The sequence below is a fragment of the Eschrichtius robustus genome, chromosome 15, assembly GCF_028021215.1.
Source record: "Eschrichtius robustus isolate mEscRob2 chromosome 15, mEscRob2.pri, whole genome shotgun sequence".
NCBI classification, from domain to species: Eukaryota; Metazoa; Chordata; class Mammalia; order Artiodactyla; family Eschrichtiidae; genus Eschrichtius; species Eschrichtius robustus.
In genome coordinates this window covers 24,650,726-24,670,302 of record NC_090838.1, presented here as the reverse complement: position 1 = coordinate 24,670,302, position 19,577 = coordinate 24,650,726, and the positions used below count along the sequence as shown (strand labels likewise).

The window sequence follows — 19,577 nt, the reverse complement described above, 5'->3', positions numbered from 1 at the left end:
GTTTCTGCTTTATAACAAAGTGAATCAGCTATACATATACATATGTTCCCATATCTCTTCCCTCTTGCATCTCCCTCCCTCCCACCCTCCCTATCCCACACCTCTAGGTGGTCACAAATCACCGAGCTGATCTCCCTGTGCTATGCAGTTGCTTCCCACTAGCTATCTATTTTACATTTGGTAGTGTATATATGTCCATGCCACTCTCTCTCTTTGTCACATCTTACCCTTCCCCCTCCCCATATCCTCAAGTCCATTCTCTAGTAGGTCTGTGTCTTTATTCCCGTCTTGCCACTAGGTTCTTCATGACCTTTTTTTTTTTTCCTTAGATTCCATATATATGTGTTAGCATACTGTATTTGTTTTTCTCTTTCTGACTTACTTCACTCTGTATGACAGACTCTAACTCCATCCACCTCACTACAAATAACTCCATTTTGTTTCTTTTTATGGCTGAGTAATATTCCATTGTATATATGTGCCACATCTTCTTTATCCATTCATCCGATGATGGACACTTAGGTTGCTTCCATGTCCTGGCTATTGTAAATAGAGCTGCAATGAACATTTTGGTACATGGCTCTTTTTGAATTATGGTTTTCTCATGGTATATGCCCAGTAGTAGGATTGCTGGGTCCTATGGTAGTTCTATTTTTAGTTTTTTAAGGAACCTCCATACTGTTCTCCATAGTGGCTCTATCAATTTACATTCCCACCAACAGTGCAAGAGTGTCCCCTTTTCTCCACACCCTCTCCAGCATTTATTGTTTCTAGATTTTTTGATGATGGCCATTCTGACCGGTGTGAGATGATATCTCATTGTAGTTTTGATTTGCATTTCTCTAATGATTAATGATGTTGAGCATTCTTTCATGTGTTTGTTTGCAATCTGTATGTCTTCTTTGGAGAAATGTCTATTTAGGTCTTCTGCCCATTTTTGGATTGGGTTGTTTGTTTTTTTGCTATTGAGCTGCATGAGCTGCTTGTAAATCTTGGAGATTAATCCTTTGTCAGTTGCTTCATTTGCAAATATTTTCTCCCATTCTGAGGCACATCTTCTTTATCCATTCCTCTGTCGATGGACATTTAGGTTGTTTCCATGTCTTGGCTATTGTGAATAGTGCTGCCATGAACATTGGGGTGCATGTGTCTTTTCAAAGTATGGTTTTCTCCAGATATATGCCCAGGAATGGAATTGCTGGATCATGTGGTAGCTCTATTTTTAGCTTTTTGAGAAACCTCCATACTGTTTTCTATAGTGGCTGCACCAATATACATTCCCGACAACAGTGTGGGAGGGTTCCCTTTTCTCCACATTCCCTCCAGCATTTGTTACTTGTAGACTTTTTGATGATGGCCCTTCTGACTGGTGTGAGGTGGTACCTCACTGTGGTTTTGATTTGCACTTCTCTAATAATTAGCGATGCTGAGCATCTTTTCATGTGCCTACTGGCCATCTGTCTGTCTTCTTTGGAGAAATGTCTATTTAGGTTTTCTGCCCATTTTTCGATTGGGTTGTTTGTTTTTTTGTTATTGAGTTGTATGAGCTGTTTGTATATTTGGAAATTAAGCCCTAATTGCTGACCTCAGAGGTCTTTGAAAGCTTCCTTGCTTTCTGGTATTTCAAGATGTCCAGGCTTACCTTCTACCTGTCCTGGGCCATTTGTCCAAGATCTTCTGGCTCCTTTTTAATGGAAAATGATTTTCCATTATCTGGGCACTAGGCTGTTCATTGCTATTGGTTGGCCATTATTTCTAACATTTTTAATGGACAGGACTACCAAGTAGCTCTTGTTTTGTTTTTTTTTTAAGACAGAATACATCATAAATTCATACTGATTATTTTCAGTTCAAATTTAGGATTATGGGGATTTTTTTTAACTTTAAAAATTCTATACTTATATATCTTTTACACTGAAGATCTTGGTCCTAGCAACATTATCATAATTACTTACATGCCTAATCTTACAATAAATGCAATAATTTCAGAAAATAAACTTGTATCATTACTAACAATATGATGACAAAAACAATTTAAGATTTTTTTTGAAGTTCCTTCTGCCTTGAGAATATATACTGTTAAGGATATACATTATAATTACCTGAAAAAATTTCTCTGTGTAATTATTCCCCAGATTTGATATGTTAGGGTCATTTGCTTCATTTTCCTTTTGATTTTTGTCTTTTCTTCTTTTGATTTTTAGAAATTGCCTTTACTTTTTCATTTAAATTTCTTTTACTTTTTAATTTTTAAATTTTTTTTGGCCGTGCCATTTGGCTTACAGGATCTTAGTTCCCCAAACAGGGATTGAACCTGGGCCACCGCAGTGAAAGTGCTGAGTCCTAATCACTGGACTGCCAGGGAATTCCCTCATTTAATTTTATAATTATGTAAAACATTAACTTGGTTCCAAAGTCAAGCATATAGCATAAAATAAGATATATAAAAGAAGTCTAGTTCCTATCCTAGTCTCATCCATCATGTTCCCTCCCTCCCCCATATGTTACAATTTTACTTTTATAACTTATATTTTTAAATTATGTTTAATGAATTAGCTTTTAAATTAAGCATATGTGTGTGTATCTGTATGGCCTCACCTTCTTCAATAAAAGCATAACTATACACATTGTTCTCCATTTTTTCTTTTTTCACTTAATATATTGGAGAAATGTCCTATATCAGTGTCTGGAGGTGTCCATCGTGCCTCTGTACAGCTGCACAGAACTCAATCATATAATTATACCAAAGAGTATTCAGTCATTCCCTACCATGGACATTTAGGTTGTTGCCAGTATTTTATTCTTACCAACAGAACTACAATGAAGAGCTTTGTGCACGCATCTTACAATTTTTTTTGGCCAGTGTATTTTGGGGGATAGATCTCTGTAAGTGGGATTGTGGGCCAAAGGTAAGTGCATAAGAATTATGTTAGGTATTGGCAAATTCTCCTCCACAGGTGTAGCTGGGGGAGGTGAGATTAGTTGAACAAGGCTTCTTAAGGATGCACATTTCGAGCCAAGTTTCTACTTTTAACAGTTCAGTTGCTAATATATTTTGGTAAATCATATCATCAATCAAAAATGATTTGATTCTTGTAAAAAAAAAAAAAAAAAGCTATTTCCCAGAGGTAGATGGGTTTGCATTTCAAATTTTTGTTTTTGTTATGTTAAATTTGTAAATTTCTGCACCCAGCTTGAGTTTAGTACAGGATGCTTTCTGAATGACTTCCAAGGAATCACCGTTTAGAATTTATTGTGCAAAAGGAATTGGTGAGATGCTGGGCTAAATACTGTTCGGGATAAGAGAAATATGAGGCATTCTTATCTTGGCTTTCCAGAAGCTTATACTCCAGGTGAGGTGATAAGACTGAAAAATAACTATAACGTGAGATAGTATGTAATACGGTCAAGCGAGAGTTGCAGAGAAATATCACCACGACAGGAGGACATTTCAAGCTAGACTGATGAGGAAACAGTTCAGAGAAAAAGTGGGATTTGACAGAATTTGGGCTCTGAAGGAAGCACCTTTATGAGCAAAGGTGGGAAGGAGCAGGGGGCACATGAGTTTTAGGCAGCCAGTTGCATTGGGGTGAAAAGGTCCACACCTGGGGACAATCCTGGGCCCGAGGATAGGGTGGATTGGGAAGAACTGGGATAGGTCAAGTCTGGGCTGCCTGACATCAGCAGGAAGCCACTGGGGGTGGTGAGAAGCAGGGTTCCATGATTAAACTGGGGTTGTGGGGAGATCAACTGGGTCCCGTGGATAGAGATCGGCGTCAACCTCCTGGAGCAGGGAGAACTGGTAGGTAGTGCCGACTTGCCAGGTCTAATGCAGTGGGAAGGAGGAGCTGCCCCTGAGGAGGAAGGCACAGGTGGGGGTGACAGCTTGACTGTCAGGGCAGGTGAGGGAGGGATGAGTGACACTGTGAGATTCTGTGCCTGCAGTGCTGGAAGAAAGAGGGCTGCATCAGCCAACAGGGAGAGACATGGGAGCTGCAGGATTTGTACTTCAACAGATTTCCTACAGGAAGAAAAATGCTGTCCATACTGTCTAGCTTAAGTCGGGTGATCTGGGTAGAGCTAATGATTAAAGTATTCAGATGGACCAGTTGTTGATGAGGTTGTCTGTGTACAGCTCTGGAGAACCTTAGATTCCCAAATATCCCCTGGTGTTGATGGGAGGAGGCAGCCAAGCTCCTTTGTTTCTCACTGCGCAGGGTCAGGGACTCTCTCTGCAAGCTGTGCTGATTTGCTCCAGACTCCACTGGGAGGTTTGGGAAGTTTCATAGTCGAGGTGGACATCTGGCCACCCAGCGTCATTTTATCCTGTTCTCAACAGCAGCCCTCTGAAAGTTCATCCCTCCCCAGCACTTGGTCCCTGTGGTCCAGGGGAACAAACTCCAGCCCTGGCTCCAGGGGGTGGTGAGTAACCCAGGGACTCAAGCCACCTAGTTATTTCCAGGCAAGTAAGTGGTTCAGGAATGAGCATTGCAACCCACTTTAGGATTTGTGTTAAGCCACTGGGGAAGCAGTCTCTCTGGCTCTTTCCCACCGGGTTTGAACCTGAGAGGATGTAGGGCTGAAGTGACTGCAGGCCTCAAGTCACCATGTGGATCCTGGGAATCAAGTCAACACAGCCAGGAGAGCGCAAGTTGTCTTTTAGGTATTTACTTTAAAAACATTTTGGCATGAAGAGTGCATCGTATGAGTGTAGGTTAGACTCTGTTACATCCTAGGGCTTACTAGCTGGCATTTGAAGTACCTCATTGAAAACCCACCCTTCGCAGGGAGCTGCTGAAGCCCTTTACATAATTTATCAGTGAAATGAGTGATGTGGAAGCACATGGGTGACTAGAAAGACTCTGCTCTACTCTCCCCTTTGCCTGAACAGAAATATAGAAATCCCACCAGCCCCATGGCCCAGTCCTGGAAACCCGCTCTTCTGGTCCCTCATGCCCCCTTCCCAGAGAATGACACTGGGGGCTCCCCTCAGAGTGGATCTTTCAAGCAAATGCTTGTTGGAGAACCCAAAGACAGAATGGGGCACTGCAGAGCTTAGGTTCTGTAGGGGAGGAAAATCATTTTCCCTCTACCCTTCTGAGTTCTTGGCTGAGACTCCTGTAATATCAGCCAGATTAACAAGAGGAGAACAATCAAAAATTCATTAGCATGTATCCCTCATGTATTCATGGAGATACCCAGGGAAAAATGAGTAACTCTTCGAGGTGGCTTAGAATCCAGGCTGAAATACCATCTTAATGGAAAAAGGGGAGGAAGAAAGTAGCCCTCTTAGGGGATAGTGAATGTTTTTTTTTAGGAAAGATGAATGGACCCTTGGAATAGATGGGGGAGGGAGGGTATGGCCTTTCGTGACAAAGTGTGTGGGTGTGAAGTCTCCTTTCCTGTGACAAGTGTCAATCCCCTCTGGTTGATGAAACTCCCAGGGAGGGGATTTATGGCAGTTGAGTTCCTTTTGGAGGATCTGTCTTCAGGCAGGAGAGGAGAGTTCAGAGACAGCCCTTCCCTGCATTTGCTGTTTCTCAAGTGCCTACAGCTGAAAATAATCAATATTCCAAAGTGGTATATTTGGGGTGGCATGTCCTGAACTCCTATACTCATATTTTGGGGTGGCATATTCTGCTACCCCTCAGTCCCATGATTTTTGCACGTGTCTGTTTGCTAAATGTGTTTTCATGCATTTGTCAAGCTTTGGTCCAAGAATTGCTTTCCTAGTTCTGTATTCCCTGGCAATGGGGGAGGGCGTGCATAGAGCCCTGTTTACCTCTTGCAGCTAGTGGTGCGGATATTTCCCATGAGACCCCCTCCCTTGTGGAATGACCACACTGCCCTCAGGCTGAACTGAGATGGAGGAAAATCAAGTTCTGATGACATTCACTGAACCCTGAATTCAGCTGCGGCCCCTGGACTTTTTCAGTGATGAAGGCGGTATATTCCCTTTTTGCTCTGGCATTATGTTTTAAACATCTGTGAAAGAGAGTCCTAACTGGTCAGCTCTTCCTCAATACCACATGTTACAATACAATAACAATATAGCCTCCAGTCATTCCTGCAAAAACAGAAACCCAACACACGTGTAAACTATTGAATTCACTCCACTTTATTCTGGGATGTATACTACAGAGAACACAACTCACAAACATACCAGGACATAAAAAACTAAGGCCATTCTGTGAGTTATTTTTAAAACGTAGTGTTTTTGCACATGATCTTTTAAAAAATGAATTACCAGACCCAAGATTCTCTTCTGAAATAAGAATTTAAGGTCAGCACAAGACAACTTTAGGGCCATGCCTAATCTGAAGCTCATCATGTGACAAGAGCATTTCTGCAACATAAACAATAGCCCTGAGGCAACCGCTACCTCCACATAAAGCTCTCTTTCCCAGATGTCATCACAAAGTAGTATTGACCACAGTGACCAGTGTTTTAGAAACCATTTTTCTCCCAGTGAATAGCAAAAAGAGACTTTTACCTAAGAGACACATTGAAGAATTCTTGGAACAAGAAAGGGACCCGTAACTAAGGCACTGAAAGCACATTATTTATATAAAGAAATGTAAACAATTTAATACCAACAGGCTCCCTCCATTAGTCTCTGTTATAAAAGTGCACAAGGGCAGCGTGGTCAGGCCAGAGCTTGAAGTCCGGGTGAGATGGGAACGTCTCCCCTCCTGGCGAGTTCAGTCTCAGCTGCTGATGGACGACGTCTGACGTGGGGCTATGGACATAACTAATTTCAAAGTGACTCAAGTGGAAGCTGGGATTTCTCCCCGTCTGTGTTTTAGTAGCCTAACAAACAAGGATTTTTATTAAGAGCTTTAAATTATGGGCTCTGACATTTATTTTTCTTTTAGTCTTTTACCATGTTCTTCTACTGAATTTTACAATGACTTTGGCTTGTTTCATCAAAGAGGCCTGGTGGGAAAACTTGTGACCTAATCAGTGCCCTTCCTTGCAGGTTCCTATTTTAAGTATAATTGGTTCATGTCCCATGTAAACCACACTTGCTTTATTTAAATCTTGTCTGAATGGTAAAGATGTAACAAATGGACATACAGCACTGCAAACATTTCAAACTCCACTGAGTTTCCAATGGATGGACTGGTGAGAGTCCAGATGCCGCCAGACGGGCGGCTGCGGAGTCCAGAGCGAGACTGGGAGGTGGGAAGGGGTCACAGCTGAGGCCAAGCGCAGTACCAGAGCTGCATTAACCTCTACCTGACACTATCAATTTTAGAGTCCAAATCATGGACAGTGTATTTCTTTAAATAAGAGAAGAAAAAGTTGTGTAGGAAAACACAAATGATTACAATTTTAAAAGAAGCCTATTGCAAACAAAACAAAACAAACAAATCAAAAAAACCACACCAGAGACCAAAAAAGGCAACATTTTTCTTTTTGAAGTTATTTCTAATTCTTAGAAGTACAATGTCTCAGTTTCAGTGCTTATGAATTCGGGGTACTAAAAAAGAGTTTGCGTTTTATCTTAAACATGTTTTTTACGATCAAAAGAAAACATGTTTTAAAAAGGAAGAGTTCCCCTTTTACAGGTTTCAAAGGGTTCAAGAGGACTTGCCATTAAAGCCAGACCCCGAACCAAGGAGCCCTGAGCAGTTAGTTGGAGGAAGGGCAGCCGGGCTACATTACAAACACCTGTGGAGTAGAAAACTCAGCGTTTCTCTCTGACCCAGGACAAAAGCAATCCTGATTGTTAAACTATTTCTTATTTCCAAATATAACCAGAAGCCTGAGAGAGACCTAAATTAGAAACCTCTTTTATTAAGGGGAAAAAAAAGGGTTAAAAAAATAACCACCTTAGAAACCAAGGAAGCCGGGTCTGGAGCAGATGTGCCTAGTAACTAATTAGTAGCCCCAGCAGGATTAAAAACAGCCTTGGGGGAGTAGTTAAATACAGGCTGGGCTCTTCAGCAGAGGCACTAGTTAGTTCTCTTCCAGTGGAAACGGTATGCCAACAGAGTGCTGCGGTGGCTTTCTGAAAGCGGAAGAGTCTGCTGGGTAAGTCTAGCTCACAGCGTGCATGCCTGTCATGGGCGATGCCGGTGTCCGCTGCCGGCAGAAGTCACCGTCCAGCACAAAGGAGATGTAATTAAGGAGAAGGCACTCGCGCCAGGAGTACGCAAAGCTAGAAACAGTGTTTGAGGCTGGTTCAAGGCAGGAATGAGCGGACAGGTTTTTTAACAGTAAAGACTTTTAAATGCCCCATATTTTCTGCTGCTCTGACCGGCATTCCCATTAGGACCAGAAAAAAGAAGAAAAGTAGCTGCAGGGCTCCAGTGGAGTGGAAACAACGGCCACACATTTCTTTTTTGCCTCAGAAGCAGATTGGTGCTGTTGACTTGCTGAATTTTCCATTGACTCCAAATGACAGGAATATTTAGGTGAACAATTGGTCAAAAGTGGGTTTTACTAATGAAAGAGGAAACCTGGGACTAAGAAAGAGAGAGAGAGAGAGATCCCTCACCATCATTAAAAAAGGATTCATTTTTGTGTGACCATTTTGGTTTTAAGAATAAAACTTGTCAAGGCTACAGGGATTGAATAATTTAGGTTAAACCATTACGGCCCTGTCTGCAAGTGCTGCTGTTGATTTAGTGGCAGAAGTTAGACACCCACGCACATGTAGAAAATACAATAACCTTCCTTTTTGTGGCAGGTTTTAAAGAAATATTTCAACCAAGACACAACTTCAAAAGAGAGTTTCTGATGGCAATAAGAGAACGTTCTTCTACGCTTTCCTTTAAAAAGGTAAGTGACTTGACGTATATACCGTTTATAATGCAGAAAAGCTACACCTGCTAACAAGGTGTAAAGAAACCAGCACAAAACATGCAAGGTTACACAGAAGTGAAGAACTGAACTGTATGAATTCCTAGCTTTAAAAATTCAAACTAAGGTTTCTGAGTGGAGAGCCTGCGGTTGCTCCCTGAGACTTGTCCAGCTCTTATTTTCCACGTGAGAAAAGGGCACCGGTGGTCTTCTGACGTCTAGGTCAGTGCACGGCTAAATGCCAAGATTTCATGAGTAATGAAGGGCTTCCTATTAAAATGTTTGTTCAGCTTAAGGACAAGGGATTTCTGTTTTCTGGTCTTCAGGAAGGATGCAAGGGTTTGACTGGCATAGAAAGGAGTGCGGGGACAGGGCCAAGAGGGAGCCAGGAGGAAGGGCCCTCACCTCCACGGTCAAGTGCCAGCACTTGATCTGGGCCAGTGCTCAGGAGCCCCAGGTCTGCCTCCTGTCTGGGGAGTTGGTTAGGAAGCAGGATTGGGCCTTTAAGAAGATCTTGTGTGTACCTTGTCTGCTAACAGCCTGATGATTGTTTACTAATACTCTGGCCCAAGTTATTTCACAGCGATCGCTCCCTGCTACACAGTGTTGAAATTACATTCAGAGATTTAAAAAAAAAAAAAAAAATCGTGTGTGTAGCAATATTTTCCCACAAAACTAAGTGCAAAATATCTTTAACAAATAATGACGATAGTAAGAAATATTTGACATAGTCATGCAAAAACGCATCTCAGTTTACAAAAGCTTAGAACATTTCCAAAATATCCCCTAGGTTTTTACACTGTGAATCTTACAATCTTACTCCTTTTTCTTTGCATTTAAATGTGGCTGTCTGTGTAAAAAACGGTAACATGCAAGTTCAATGATCTCCAGTCCACCAAATATTCTCTCCTGCAGCACGAAGATGACAATGATGATTATAAAATACCACCGAACAAGACTGTAAAGATAGATGAGCAGGCACATTGCAGGGCTGAACAGGGTCCAGTACAGTATGGACAGCAATTTGACCACAAGGACCCTGAGCTCAGACTTGCAAGGTGGAATGACAGTCTGCCCCGTAAAGTAAAAATTCTTCTTCCCTTGATAGAAGGAGTGCAGCCTCTCCTCTTTCTCTTCCCACCGCTTGCGGCACCAGAGCTGGAGGTCCTCCTGGGATGTGGGGAGGGTGTCCACTGGGTATCGGTGGACGTGGAAGTGGATCTCCTTCGGAAAGTCTCCGAGGAGGAGGTGCCGCTCTGTCTGGGGAATGTTGTGAGGGTATGCCACCGTGATGTCATGGACAGCATCCAGGTTCTTACCTAGGTTTTGGAAAAGATAAAAATACAGATGGAGTAAAGATCAATTCAGACAGCAATGCTGATTCACAAAATCAGGACCAAGTGAACCAAGGTGAACAAACAAGGGCTGTAAATACTCGTGTTCCTATGCTCTTGGGTCAACATTTACCAGTCATTTTTAGTTTTTTATCTGCTTGCTAATTACCACAAAGACCTTTAGAAAGAAACTACCTTCATTTGTGGAAACGGTGATCTGCCATTCTAGAACTAAACGAATAAGCACGTTAAGTTAGATTTGAGATAGGAATTAGAGCACAGACAGCTCTTTTACACCAACAGGACTCACTGTTTTGAGACCTCCTATCACTAATAAATACACCCTCTCTCCAAATAAAAAACTTGCTCACCTTTAACCCAATCTTATCACGAAAGCTACTGGAAAGAAAAACTCAGAATCAGACTTGATGAAGTGGTCAGCCATGCATGAAAACTTCCATATGATTTTTTTTATTTCTAGAAACATCAATGTGAAGTCAATAAAGACCCTGACCCAGTACAGCACCATCCTTAGAAATCTCATGATTTAGTTACCATGGGGTTAAGTGTTTTCGGCAAAGTCATATGCCAGATGCTAGAGATAGAGAAGTGGATAAAATACGGTTCCTAACCCCACTGCAGAGCTCACAGCAGAATCAGGGAGCCGGGCAAGTGCAGTGCCCTAACAGGGGCCTCTGGAAGGGGGGAGGGAGCTGGTGAGGCAGGAGAGCGACGGCAGGGTGAACCTCCCAGCAGAGAACACTGGGGGGCTGAGGGCACTAAACATAGGCTGGAGGCATTCGGTTAAGGCCCTCATTGTCAAACTTGAGAATTGGAACTCAAGTCTGTAGGTGACAGAGAAGCACCTTAAATGGTGGAGAACCACTTAAGGATTTTAAATAGAAAAGCAACCAGAATTTGTTTCATTTTAGCAGGGATTAGCTTGGGGGCAGTAATAAGAATAGTTTGGAGAGGACCAGGGGCAAGAGAGGTCGGAAAAGTAATTTGATTGGTCATTACAAGGCAAGAGATGAAGAGGAGGTAGGGACTAAAGGAAGTGACATGTCCAAAAAAATCACAAGGAAGAACTGACCTGACAGTGCTCAACTGGAGGGTGGAATGAGCCCGAGGTTTGTTTCTGCTCCGGGTTCTTGAACAGACTGCAGTGGGGCGGTGGTAGTTTTGAGATTAGAAATGTGAGTGGAGTTCCATCTTTAAGGAATCAAGAGGATCACCTACGGAACCCTGTAACGAGGCCCAGGGAGGTGAAGTTTTTTGCCCAAGGGCACACAGCATGTTGACACATAGTCTCTGAATGTTGCTTTCTTCCATATCAAGTTATCTGCAGTGAGAGACTTTTGATGTGATATTTGCAATCACAGAACCGTATGAGGTATGCAAAATTAATCTGTGGTGGCGGAAATCAGAACAGTAGTTGCCTGTGGGGGAGGGAACTGACTGGAAGGGAGCATGAGGAAATTTTCAGGGGGGCAGGGACATTCTATATCTTGATTAGGGTGTGGATTACATCAAATGGTACATTTAAGATCTGTGCATTTCACTCCATTCGAATTTTACCTCAATATTAAGAACAGTAAAGATATGAAGCAACTTCCCCACCGTAGCTCACCATGTTTACCCTTACTACTGAGCCATGACTGAACCTCTGTAAGTATTTACTGTCTGTCTCCTCTACTCTGTGACTTACTTTAGGGAAAGGACCAGGTTTCAATCTGGTTTCATAAGTGTCTTATAAAATACTCAGCCCTTAATAAGAGCTATGTCATAAAAAATGAGAATACCTATATCAACAAGGTTTAGATTCAAAACCGGAGGGACAGTCCTTTAGGGACCCTGTGCACTGTTGACATGGCAGTAGAGGAGGCAGTGCAAGGCTGGTAGAGGCAACTCCACTGCACTTGTGTCTGAAGTCCTAGAAGAGAGACTAGGCCCAAGCCGTTCGGCTCCAGAGGAGGGAACTGGGTCCTATGGTTAGAAGCCCCAGGGAAACGCTTTTTCTCAGCTGTCAAGAGGTGATGTGTTCACCATTTGAGAAAAGACTGGTTGACCACCGCCTGGTGTGCTGTAGTGGGAATTTACATGCTGGAATGTGGGCCATCTGATCAAGCATCCAAAGACCAACTCTTTCTCTGGTATACTGAGCGTGATATATCCACTAAGAAGGTAATATAATGTGTCTTACCTGTTAACTCACCTGCATTAAAAATTGAGCAGCCTTTTGTCAATTTAGCATCAATCACAACTACCCTGCCCCATCACAGATCAAACTTTTCCTTGACAAGCGAGTTTGATATTTTAGTGCTCCCTCCGCCTGCAGACCTCAGAGCCTGTTTCTTTATGCCCACCAACCAGAAACATAATCCTTGTTCTAGCTGTCTTACCTCCACTTCATCTACCCTTTTTCCCCACCTTCTCTCTCAATGAGGGAAAAGACATGTCTTCACCTCTTGTCACATGTCATGCCACTTGGCTTCTGATTCAGAACTGAGTTCACATTTCATTTACTTTCAAAACTCTTCTGCGAGAGGGCAGACAGCAGAAGCAAGAAGAACTACAGTTCTGCAGCCTGTGGAAGGAAAACCACATTCACAGAAAGAGAGACAAAATGAAAAGGCAGAGCACTTGGTACCAGATGAAGGAACAAGACAAAACCCCAGAAAAACAACTAAATGAAGTGGACATAGGCAACCTTCCAGAAAAAGAATTCAGAATAATGATAGTGACGATGATCCAGGACCTCGGAAAAAGAATGGAGGCGAAGATCAAGAAGATGCAAGAAATGTTTAACAAAGACCTAGAAGAATTAAAGAACAAACAAACAGAGATAAACAATACAATAACTGAAATGAAAACTACACTAGAAGGAATCAATAGCAGAATAACTGAGGCAGAAGAATGGATAAGTGAGCTGGAAGACAGAATGGTGGAATTTACTGCCACAGAACAGAATAAAGAAAAAAGAATGAAAAGAAATGAAGACAGCCTAAGAGACCTCTAGGACAACATTAAATGCAACCACATTTGCATTAAAGGGGTCCCAGAAGGAGAGGAAAGAGAGAAAGGACCCGAGAAAATATTTGAAGAGATTATAGTTGAAAACTTCCCTAACGTGGGAAAGGAAATAGCCACCCAAGTCCAGGAAGCACAGAGAGTCCCAGGCAGGATAAACCCAAGGAGAAACATGCCGAGACACACAGTAATCAAATTGACAAAAGTTAAAGACAAAGAACAATTATTGAAAGCAACAAGGGAAAAATGACAAATAACATACAAGGGAGCTCCCATAAGGTTAACAGCTGATTTCTCAGCAGAAACTCTACAAGCCAGAAGGGAGCAGTATGATACATTTAAAGTGATAAAAGGGAATAACCTACAACCAAGATTACTCTACCAGGCAAGGATCTCATTCATATTTGATGGAGAAATCAAAAGCTTTACAGACAAGCAAAAGCTAAGAGAATTCAGCACCACCAAACCAGCTCTACAACAAACGCTAACGGAACTTCTCTAAGTGGGAAACACAAGAGAAGAAAAGGACCTACAAAAACAAACCCATAACAATTAAGAAAATGGTAATAGGAACATACAAATCGATAATTACCTTAAACGTGAATGGATTAAATGCTCCAACCAAAACACACAGGCTCACTGAATGGATACAAAAACAAGACCCATATATATGCTGTCTACAAGAGACCCACTTCAGACTTAGGGACACAAACAGACTGAAAGTGAGGGGATGGAAAAAGATATTCCATGCAAATGGAAAACAAAAGAAAGCTGGAGTAGCAATACTCATATCAGATAAAATAGACTTTAAAATAAAGAATGTTACAAGAGACAAGGAAGGACACTACATAACGATCAAGGGATCAATCCAAGAAGAAGATATAACAATTATAAATATATATGCACCCAACATAGGAGCACCTCAATACGTAAGGCAACTGCTAACAGCTATAAAAGAGGAAATCGACAGTAACATAGTAATAGTGGGGGACTTTAACACCTCACTTACACCAATGGACAGATCATCCAGACAGAAAATTAATAAGGAAACACAAGCTTTAAATGACACAATAGACCAGACAGATTTAATTGATATTTATAGGACATTCCATCTAAAAACAACAGATCACACTTTCTTCTCAAGTGCACACGGAATATTCTCCAGGATAGATCACATCTTGGGTCACAAATCAAGCCTCAGTAAATTTAAGAAAATTAAAATCATATCAAGCATCTTTTCTGACCACAATGCTATGAGATTGGAAATCAATTACAGGGAAAAAAATCATAAAAAACACAAACACATGGAGGCTAAACAATACATTACTAAATAACCAAGAGATTACAGAAGAAATCAAGGAGGAAATCAAAAAATACCTAGAGACAAATGACAATGAAAACACGACGATCCAAAACCTATGGGATACAGCAAAAGCAGTTCTAAGAGGGAAGTTTAAAGCAATACAATCCTACCTCAAGAAACAAGAAACATCTCAAATTAAACGATCCAACCTTACACCTAAAGGAACCAGAGAAAGAGGAACAAACAAAACCCAAAGTTAGTAGAAGGAAAGAAATAATAAAGATCAGAGCAGAAATAAATGAAATAGAAACAAAGGAGACAATAGCAAAGATCAATAAAACTAAAAGCTGGTTCTTTGAGAAGATAAACAAAATTGATAAACCTTTAGCCAGACTCATCAAGAAAAAGAGGGAGAGGACTCAATAAAATTAGAAATGAAAAAGGAGACGTTACAACAGACACCGCAGAAATACAAAGCATCCTAAGAGACTACTACAAGCAACTCTATGCCAATAAAATGGACAACCTGGAAGAAATGGACAAATTCGTACAAAGGTATAACCTTCCAAGACTGAACCAGGAAGAAATAGAAAATATGAACAGACCAATCACAAGCACTGAAATTGAAACTGTGATTAAAAATCTCCCAACGAACAAAAGTCCAGGACCAGATGGCTTCACAGGTGAATTCTATCAAACATTTAGAGAAGAGCTAACACCCATCCTTCTCAAACTCTTGCAAAAAACTGCAGAGGAAGGAACACTCCCTAACTCATTCTATGAGGCCACCATCACCCTGATACCAAAACCAGACAAAGATGCTACAAAAAAAGAAAATTACAGACCAATATCACTGATGAATATAGATGCAAAAATCCTCAACAAAATACTAGCAAACAGAATCCAACAACACATTAAAAGGATCATACACCATGGTCAAGTGAGATTTATCCCAGGGATGCAAGGATTCTTCAATATACGCAAATCAATCAATGTGACACACCATATTAACAAATTGAAGAATAAAAACTATATGATCATCTCAATAGATGCAGAAAAAGCTTTTCACAAAATTCAACACCCATTTATGATAAAAACTCTCTAGAAAGTGGGCAGAGAGGGAACCTATCTCAACATAATAAAGGCCATATATGACAAACCCACAGCAAACATCATTCTCAATGGTGAAAAACTGAAAGCATTTCCTCTAAGATCAGGAACAAGACAAGGATATCCACCCTTGCCTCTATTCAACATAGTTTTGGAAGTCCTAGCCATGGCAATCAGAGAAGAAAAAGAAATAAAGGGAATACAAGTTGGAAAACAGAAGTAAAACTGTCACTGTCTGCGGATGACATGATACTCTACATAGAGAATCCTAAAGATGCCACCAGAAAACTACTAGAGCTAATCAATGAATTTGGTAAAGTTGCAGGATACAAAATTAATGCACAGAAATCTCTTGCATTCCTCTTCACTAACAATGAAAGATCAGACAGAGAAATTAAGGAAACAATCCCATTCACCACTGCAACAAAAAGAATAAAATACCTAGGAATAAACCTACCTAAGGAGGTAAAGACACTGATGAAAGAAATCAATGATGACACAAACAGATGGAGAGATATATAATGTTCCTGGATTGGAAGAATCAATATTGTGAAAATGTCTATACTACCCCAAGCAATCTACAGATTCAGTGCAATCCCTATCAAATTACCAATGGCATTTTTTTAAAGAACTAGAAAAAAAATCTTAAAATTTGTATGGAGACACAAAAGACCCTGAATAGCCAAAGCAGTCTTGAACTGGAGGAATCAGACTCCCTGACTTCAGACTATACTACAAAGCTACAGTAATCAAGATAATATGGTACTGGCACAAAAACAGAAATACAAATCAATGGAAAAGGATAGAAAGCCCAGAGATAAACACATGCACCTATGGTCAACTAATCCATGACAAAGGAGGCAAGGATATACAATGGAGAAAAGACAGTCTCTTCAATAAGTAGTGCTGGGAAAACTGGACAGCTTCATGTAAAAGAATGAAATTAGAACACTCCCTAACACCATACACAAAAATAAACTCAAAATGGATTAGAGACCGGACACTATAAAACTCTTACAGGAAAACGTAGGAAGAACACTCTTTGACATAAATCGCAGCAAGATCTTTTTTGATTCACCTCCTAGAGTAATGGAAATAAAAACAAAAATAAACAAATGGGACCTAATGAAACTTAAAAACTTTTTCAAAGCAAAGGAAACTACAAACAAGGCAAAAAGACAACCCTCAGAATGGGAGAAAATATTTGCAAACGAATCAACGGACAAAGGATTAATCTCCAAAATATATAAACAGCTCATGCAGCTGCATATTAAAAAAACAGTTCCTTAAAAAAACAAAAATAGAATTACCATATGATCCAGCAATCCCACTACTGGGCATATACCCAGAGAAAACCGTAATTCAAAAAGACACATGCACCCCAATGTTCACTGCAGCACTATTTACAATAGCCAGGTCTTGGAAGCAACCTAAATGCCCATCGACAGACAAATGGATAAAGAAGATGTGGTACATATATACAATGGAATATTACTCAGCCATAAAAAGGAACGAAATTGGGTCATTTGTACAGCCATGGATGGATCTAGAGACTGTCATACAGAGTGAAGTAAGTCAGAAAGAGAAAAACAAATATTGTATATTAATGCATATATGTGGAACCTAGAAAAATGGTACAGATGAACCGGTTTGCAGGGCAGAAATAGAGACACAGATGTGGAGAACAAACGTATGGACACCAAGGGGGGAAAGCCGCGGGGGAGTGGGGGTGGTGGTGTGATGAGTTGGGAGATTGGGATTGACATGTATACACTGATGTGTATAAAATGGATGACTAATAAGAACCTGCAGTATAAAAAAATAAATAAAATTCAAAAAAAAAGTATCAGCCATAGTGATAATAAAAAAGCCCAAAAAAACCCAACAACTCCTCTGCAGTCAGCACTTCTGCCTCCGCCTTCTGCCCAGCCCTTCTCCTCAGTCAGCGTTACGGGGTCATCAGCCTCAGTGGTCCACAGCCTTGGACTCTCTGCTTCCCCATGCAACCCCCACCGTCTTGCTACTCAGTCACTCTACACCACTTCCTGCAGCTCACCTGTCCCAGCCTTTCTCCTCTAGGTGGTTCTTAATGTTTATCAAGCAAATACAGCCATGTATCATTACAAACTGGTAGCAACGTGGTATATACTATACCAGTAAGAAACGAAACTGCCCCTTTCTGCATTCTTCTTGACAACCTGTAGGGTACCGGTGTATGTGTACATGCACACGTTGTCTGTTCAATATAGAAATGGCAAGTTTTGAGTCAGAGATGGTACCACTGACAGAAATGTTTTGTGAAAAAATTCTAGATTCCCTGCAGTGCAGAGCATGAGTGCTGTGGAAGCAGACTGCCTGGGTTCAAATCCTAGCTCTGCCTCTTAGTAAATGAATGAATGAATCTCTCTGTGACTTATTTAGTTCCTGTATCTATAAACCGCCTCATAGGGCTGTTGCAAGGATTAAATAATATATGTAAGAACAGAAAACTAGATCTGATACATAGTAAGCGCTACTTCATCATAATGTTAGCATGTTATGCTCTAACCTTAGCTTCTATTAGTCCACAGATGCCAGCATGGTTAGTGGGGGAAATACTGCATTCAAATATCTTCTTTATACCACCATCCAGGGCACTCCTCTCTTGGGCCCTGAAGATGCCAATTACGGACCTCATGTCTCCTACTCAAGACAAATGTTCAAACTATTATTTCACAAAATGGCCAAGAACATTGCTCTGCCTCAAATATTTCAGGTTCTTTCCCCGAAATATTTTATCTCAACTTTCTTCAAAGACCAGCTCAAATTCTAAGGGTTCTAAGCAGAGTTTTCTTTATATATTCAGGCTGAGTGGTCCTGCCCTCTATGAGTGCTTAAGGCACATGTGCTGATGTACTCTTTGGGCCACTTACCTGCCATCCTGCACTACAGTACTAGAAGCTCACAGGAACCCCCAGTGTCCCAGGGAAACATAAGACTCTTAAGGGCAGGACCATGTCTTTGCCTCTTTAGAACCTTAGTACCTGACATAATGTCCTGCACTTAAAGAGGTTCCAGAAATGCTTATTTAACCAATATCTATAGACCACCTATCTTCTCATCTAAAAATAGAGGAGGGAATTATAATGCCTTCTGCAAAAGGCTGTTATAACAATTTTGTGAACTAATGTACACAAGGCTCTTTGCATAGGACTGGCGCATGGAAAAGTTCTTAAATGTGAGCATCTGCTACAACTTCTATATTCAGTTAATGAGACTGACCTCAGTCAGTCTAGTGGATTTTTTTCAACTTGGTTCTATGAATCCTTGGTTCTGAAAGAATTACAACCATCTTCGGTGGGGCTGTTGGGTGTTACCTTACAAAAAGGCAGCGTTCCCAAAGTTTCTAGTAAGTTGCTTGCTTGGAATTTAGAGCTCTGGAATAATGGACTTCAACATAATTAAAACACTATCTATATTATAAACAAGAGCAACATCGTAACGTTAGAAACTAAAGAAGACAGCAAGGTGAAAAAGTGAGAACTGGGAAGAAGGAGGAGAAAAGACGGCTTATATCTTGTCACTCCTTTCCTGGAGCTGGGTCTTCAAGCATCACAGACTCAGAAAGGCGTTAGGGCCAGAGCAAGAGAGGCGGAAATGGAGAGAGGCTTTTATACCTGGCAGTGTCTTGATAATTTTTAAACTTTATAGTTAGTAAATGTCTCCAGACAACACAAAGCCACATACGACTCTTCACTGCTGAGAAAAGAGCTTACTTTTCACACTATCTTATCAAGACCTCTTGGCCCTGGGGCCTCTAGCCCAGGGGAACCCTTACTACCAGACAAGTTAGCTTCCTCCCAGAAGGCAGCAGGCAGGGGTTGGCAGGCTTGCAGATCTTGGTTCATACGTTAAGTGACAATAATGAAATGGATACTCAGAAGTTGAGATGTGCCTCTATTTCATTTACCAATTTATAATAGCTAAAATAATGCATAATGGATTAAGAAAAG

At 41.0% G+C, this 19,577-nt stretch overlaps 1 protein-coding gene across 6 annotated transcripts in view; it reads right to left on the bottom strand.

The window, feature by feature from the left end:
* Nucleotides 1-6,102: 6,102 nt before the first annotated feature.
* Nucleotides 6,103-19,577, bottom strand: part of LCLAT1 (lysocardiolipin acyltransferase 1) — a 191,412-nt gene continuing 177,937 nt past the window's right edge. For 5 of the 6 annotated variants that reach the window (XM_068564818.1, XM_068564815.1, XM_068564814.1 and 2 more), the window contains one exon: nt 6,103-10,127. In XM_068564818.1, the coding sequence (XP_068420919.1) occupies nt 9,625-10,127 (503 nt within the window). In that variant the 3' untranslated portion in view covers nt 6,103-9,624. The remainder of the gene's footprint in view (nt 10,128-19,577) is intronic. The other variant, XM_068564821.1, reaches the window with a different exon arrangement.